The sequence below is a fragment of the Petromyzon marinus genome, unplaced genomic scaffold (genome assembly GCF_048934315.1).
Source record: "Petromyzon marinus isolate PM22_M1 ecotype Great Lakes invasive population unplaced genomic scaffold, UKy_Petmar_22M1.pri1.0 PM_G_Scaffold_184, whole genome shotgun sequence".
NCBI classification, from domain to species: Eukaryota; Metazoa; Chordata; class Hyperoartia; order Petromyzontiformes; family Petromyzontidae; genus Petromyzon; species Petromyzon marinus.
In genome coordinates, this window is record NW_027422744.1 from 50,894 (window position 1) to 57,030 (window position 6,137).

Sequence of the window (6,137 nt, forward strand, 5' to 3'; positions counted from 1 at the left end):
CATAGTTAATATCGGCAAGGTGTCATTATGTAGATAACTAAGATTAAGGCCATCAGTCTAACTCCGTACTACAATAAACATTAACATGGCCTAAACCAAAAAAACTTTTCGAAATCACCAAAATAAAAGCCATAAATGCAATGTAACAGTGATCATAGGGAGTGTGACCGAATTTTTTACAATAAACTACATAAATAAATTATAACACCAAAATCTAGAGCCATATTTCAGGCCACTAAATAGCAGTGGCAGCTAGGGGTGTACAACTCCTCTAGAGCAGTTTTGAGTGAAGATCTCATAGGTGGTGATTCAAGTTGCAGTTTATTGGCAATAGCATTCCAGGCCCTGGGGTCATGAATAGCAAAGGCCCTTCCTCCAGTTTTTGTACGGCAATAGGGAATGTGAAGCTGGTAAATGAGCGAAGACCTGAGGTCAAATTTGTTCTTTGAAACAGAGAGGAGATCCAGTAGGTAGTCTGCGGAATTTTTTGTAAGTACATCGTGAATAAATAAGATCTGGTGCACAAGCCGTCGAACATTAAGAGATGTTAAGTTTGACCCAATGTAGAGATCACAGTGGTGAGTCTATGGGGCAGTGTTGAGTCTATGGGCAGTGTTGAGTCTATGGGCAGTGTTGAGTCTACGGGCAGTGTTGAGTCTATGGTGCAGTGTTGAGTATATGGGCAATGTTGAGTCTACGGGCAGTGTTGAATCCACGGGCAGTGCTGAGTCTATTATGGTGCAGTGTTGAGTCTATGGTGCAGTGTTGAGTCTATGGGCAGTGCTGAGTCTATGGGCAGTGTTGAGTCTATGGGCAATGCTTAGTCTATGGGCAGTGTTTATCAATTCTACAGAATCTGAGCCTCGCTCGCACTGCGTGTTCGCCTATCCGCACTACGGTTTATAAAAGCGCCCTGCTAAGGCCTCACGTGATAACAGCCCCGCCGAGTCGCCTGCCCGTGATTCGAGGCACGGAACGTCGAATCTCCTCCTCCACCACGACCACACGAGGACATTGTTTTGTTTGTAACCTCACCACAAAGGAGGATATAGCTCAAGACCCCCCCGCCCAGACACCTACGCAGCGTTGCGCTGGTGAGTGCCGTGTTGAGGCCTATTCCGGGAGTGTCACCGGTCTCGGCTAGATTGCCCAGCCGGCCGAGGCGGCACTTTGGCCGGCTACAGATGCCGCTGTCATGCGATGGCCTCCATAGAGACCTGGAAGATGGTCTCTAGGTTATGTTGTGGGTTGGCAAGCTTCCAAAGGATGCGTGAAGGCTGCCGCTAGGCTTTTGTAACGAATCTTTGCTGCGTGTTTTAAACTTGAATTATTTGCAATGCACGCGTGTCAATGTGCTCTAGAGGAGTTGTACAACCCTAGCTGCCACTGCTATTCAGTGGCCTAAATTATGGCTCTAGATTTTGGTGTTATAATTTATTTATGTAGTTTATTGTTAAAAATCGGTCACACTCCCTATGATCACTGTTACATTGCATTTATGGCTTTTATTTTGGTGATTTCGAATTTTTTGTTTGTTTTGGCCATGTTTTGTTTATTGTAGTACGGAGTTAGACTGATGGCTTTAATCTTAGTTGTCTTGTGGTTGTTGTTGTTATTTGACTTGCATCCCACTGGGATTTTTGCACACAGCGTTGGTGTACGGTGCTATTTCAGGAATATTTTGATATTTTTGTTCCTGTATTTTCTGTTTGCACAGTCACGTAATCACTTTAAGATGTTTTCTTGTTCATGTTTTTTGTTTGTTGCGGTTGCACCCGATTCAAGAGCCGAATGGCTCACAGGGCTATACCAAATAAATGAAACTATGAACTATGCGTCGCTCAAAGACTTCACTCGAGCGCGTCGTGTTCAAGCTCGCTTTGTCTCCCTTAGGAGCTTACAAAGTGCCGCCCAATAATTTACCGTGCGTCTGCCTCTTAGACCGAGTGAATCGCTTGAACAAGTGCACATTCAGAAGCGTAAACTCTGCGAGTATCTCGTTTTAAATTTTTGATTTAAAGGTTTTGTGACTGCGGTAATTTATATTCTTAGCTCTTTCGGTAAAGTCACGTTGAAGGGAAACAATAAAATAATAAAATATATATAAAACAATAAAAATTCTCACGACGTTTCGACCTGATGACGACCGTTTGTGTTATGGTCGAAACGTCGTGAGAATTTTTATTGTTTTATATATATTTTATTGTTTCCCTTCAACGTGACTTTACCGAAAGAGTTAAGAATATCTCGTTTTATTCATAGTCCGTGTTTCCAAGGATAAAACAAATTGCACATTCTCATTACCAATACATCGACCTGGCTGGCGGTCACAGTTGCCAGGAGCCCCTTTCCCTGTCGGCTTGACATTTTTTTCAACTCAATTGTTTTTTTACACAGCTCTTGGACAGACGTGCGGCAGTGTTGGTTTATATCCTGGAAGGTGCTCTAACTTCAGGGGGTGTTTCATTGATGGGAAAAAAAACCTGAGCTGGGGCTGTAATCAATGTTGTTTTATTGATCTAGTTTAAAACAATCAGCACGAACATCGGTGCCAAACTAACACGATGTGAGGCGCTAGATTTGAAGCTTTCGTGATGTGCAAGGATTCATACTCTTTGGATTTTTTTCGGTAAAGTCGCGGAGGTAAAAAAAATAAAGTAAACCCAAGTTAAACTTTAGCAGCCGTATAGTTTACAGCAGAATACTCAGCAAGGCAACCAGTTTGTCAGCTTAACTACTGCCTCTGGTTCACGTGTGTAACGCTCTTCAACCTGCACACGGCCATCTCTCCGTCCCCCCCCAACCCCCTGCAGCATAACAGAAGGCGGCTTAACTTAGCCCCCGCCCCACGGCCCTTCTTGTCTCTCCCCCCCCCCTTAACCTGTATACAATCTCGGGTGTCACTACCACCACCATTACACCACCACTACTACCACCACCACTAGCACCATCACCACCACCACTTCCACCACTTCCACCATTACCACCACTACTACCATACACTACCATCACTACCACCACCATTACCACCACTACTACCAGCAACGCTACCACCACCATTACACCACCACTACTACCACCACTACTAGCACCATCACCACCACCACTTCTACCGCCACTTCCACCATTACCAGCACCACCACCACTACTACCATACACTACCATCACTACCATCACCACCACCATTACCAACATCACTACAATCACTGACCACCACCGCTACCACTAATAACACCACCGCTACCGGGATGTTTGCGCGCTGAATGCTGGAATCTGATCCCGCGTCTCCTCCCTCTCCTCCGGCCCTCCCCCCTCACCAGCGGCCTCCCAGACGGCCTCCCCCAGCCCGGGCCCCGGCCCCGACCCCGGCCATGGCTACAGCCGCCCCCTCCATGAGGGCTCGCTCCTACCGGCCCATCCGGGTGCCCAAGCGCTCCACGGACGACGCCGGAGGAGGAGGAGCCGAGTCCCACGCGGCGCCCTCCAAGGTCGCTCGCCCGCTCGGCGACGACGCCGGGGGGCCGTGGCCCGCGCCGGGGCCTCCCCGCCGCGGCCGTCGTCTTCGTCGCCCCGTGACGTTCCGGGCTCTCGAGGGGGGGCGCCGCCGCCGGGAGACTTCGGCGGCGGCGGCGCCCCCCCAGGAGAGCTCCCGCGGCGGCAGCAGCAGCGGCGCCCGGCCGACGCCGGGAATCAGCCCGAGGGTCGCCCCGGAGCGCGGAGACGGCGGCGGAGAGTCGGGGCCGGCGCTCGGTGCTGACGAGGCGGCGGGCAAGGAGGAGGCGGAGGAGGAGGAGGCGGAGAGACGCAGGGAGGCCGCGGTTGGACCGCGTGCGGCGCGGAAGAGACACTTCGACTTTTGGTGGCAGGGCATGGGCAGGAGGGGGAGCAGCAGGAGGGGCGGAGGAGGAGGAGGCGGAGCGAGAGGAGGAGGAGGAGGGGAAGAGGAGGCCGAGGCGGCGATGAAGGCGGCGGAGGAAGAGGAGGAGGAGGTTTTGGCCGGGCGGTCTCCGCTAAGCAAGCGGCGGGAGGCGGCGGCGGATTGCCCGGTGGGACCGAATCCCGATCCCTGCCCGGGCTCCTCTACCTGCCGCGCTCCTCCCCCTCCTCCTCCTCCTCCTCCTCCTCCTCCTCCTCCTCCTCCTCCTCCTCCTCCTCCTCCTCCTCCTCCTCCTCCTCCGCCGCTGCCGGCGGCGGCGGTCGCGGGCAAGCGGCGGTCGACCCCGCGTGGGGCGACGTTCCACTTCTGCTCGCTGATGCCGCGGCCGCTGGCTGAGCCGCCGCCGCCCACCGAGAGGCGCCGGGGTCGCGCCCTGGAGAAGCAGCGGCAGCGACGGAGACAAATTCAGCAACAATACCGGCAGCAGAGAGCGTCGTCATCGTCCTCCAGCTGTTGGTCGTTCTCGGACGCATCGTCGTTGTCGTCGTCTTCATCGCCGGAGGACGAGGTGGTGGTGGAGGGTGACGAGGTGAAGGAGCGGAGGGGCGAGGAGGAGGAGGTGGTGGAGTCTACGGGGGGCGTCCGCAGGCTGCTGCTGAAGTCTCGCGCCAGCCGCCTGCAGCCGAGCGTCGACAGAGCACGAGACGATGGGGAGGTGGCGGACAACGAGGAGGAGGAGAACGAGGAGGAGGAGGAGGAGAGGAAGACGAGGAGGAGGAGGAGGAGGAAGAAGAAAAAGAAGAGGAGGGGACTATGGAGATCACGCAGTGCAGTCGATGATGGCGACTACAAGTCGGGCGACGAGGTGGAGGAGAAGGAGGAGGAGAAGGAGGAGAGGGTGGCGAGTCTCAAGAGGGTGGAGGAGTGCCGGATTCTCAAGCAGATAGACGACATCATGGCTGAGAAACCCCAGCTGGAGGGGAGATGCAGGGTGAGGAGGAGGAGATGAGGTGTAGGGTGGTGAGGAGGGGCTGGGTGGTAAGGTATAGGGTGGTGAGGAGGGGCTGGGTGGTGAGATGTAGGGTGGTGAGGAGGGGCTGAGTGGTGAGGTGTAGGGTGATGAGGAGGGGCTGGGTGATGAGGTGTAGGGTGGTGAGGAGGGGCTGGGTGGTGAGGTGTAGGGTGGAGAGGAGGAGGGTGAGGAGACTACCGGGCAGCGGGTGAGGGTGTTGGGAGTGGCTCACTCAGTCATTCACTCACTCAGTCACTCACTCAGACACTCACTCAGTCACTCACTCAGTCACTCACTCAGACACTCACTCAGACACTCAGTCACTCACTCAGTCACTCACTCAGTCACTCACTCAGTCACTCACTCGCTCACTCAGTCACTCACTTAGACACTCACTCAGTCACTCACTCACTCACTCGAACACTCAGTCACTCACTCAGTCACTCACTCATACACTTACTCAGTCACTCACTCAGTCACTCACTCAGACACTTACTTAGACACTCACTCAGACAGTCATTCACTCAGTCACTCACTCAGACACTCAGTCACTCACTCAGTCACTCACTCAGACACTCAGTCACTCACTTAGTCACTCACTCAGACACTCAGTCACTCACTCAGTCACTCACTCAGACACTTACTCAGACAGTCACTCACTCAGTCACTCAGACACTCACTCAGACACTCAGTCACTCAGACACGTACTCTGACACTCAGTCACTCACTCAGACAGTCACTCAGTCACTCACTCAGACAATCAGTCACTCACTCAGTCACTCACTCAGTCACTCACTCAGACACTCACTCAGTCACTCACTCAGACACTCAGTCACTCACTCAGTCACTCACTCAGACACTTACTCAGACACTCAGACAGTCACTCACTCAGTCACTCACTCAGACACTCAGTCACTCAGACACGTACTCAGACACTCAGTCACTCACTCAGTCACTCAGTCACTCACTCAGACACTCAGTCACTCAGACACGTGCTCAGACACTCAGTCACTCACTCAGACAGTCACTCAGTCACTCACTCAGACAATCAGTCACTCAGACACACACTGACACACTGACACACACACACACTGACACACACTAACACACACACACTCAGACACACACTGATACACACACACACTGACAAAGCAAAAAACAAAGATCCCCCGTATAGCCTTAACAGACTGTAGGGGCAAGTGCTGTTAGCGAGCACCTACACACACTGACAAAGACAAAGACAAAGAT

At 52.9% G+C, this 6,137-nt stretch overlaps 1 protein-coding gene across 1 annotated transcript; it reads left to right on the plus strand.

The window, feature by feature from the left end:
• The first annotated feature begins 899 nt into the window (after positions 1-899).
• LOC142912072 (uncharacterized) lies at positions 900-4,887 on the plus strand. The gene is made up of 2 exons (XM_076060366.1): positions 900-1,094; positions 3,321-4,887. The coding sequence occupies exon 2, from the start codon at positions 3,372-3,374 to the stop codon at positions 4,884-4,886; it is 1,515 nt and encodes a 504-aa protein (XP_075916481.1). The 5' UTR covers positions 900-1,094; positions 3,321-3,371; the 3' UTR covers position 4,887.
• The last annotated feature ends 1,250 nt before the right edge of the window (positions 4,888-6,137 follow it).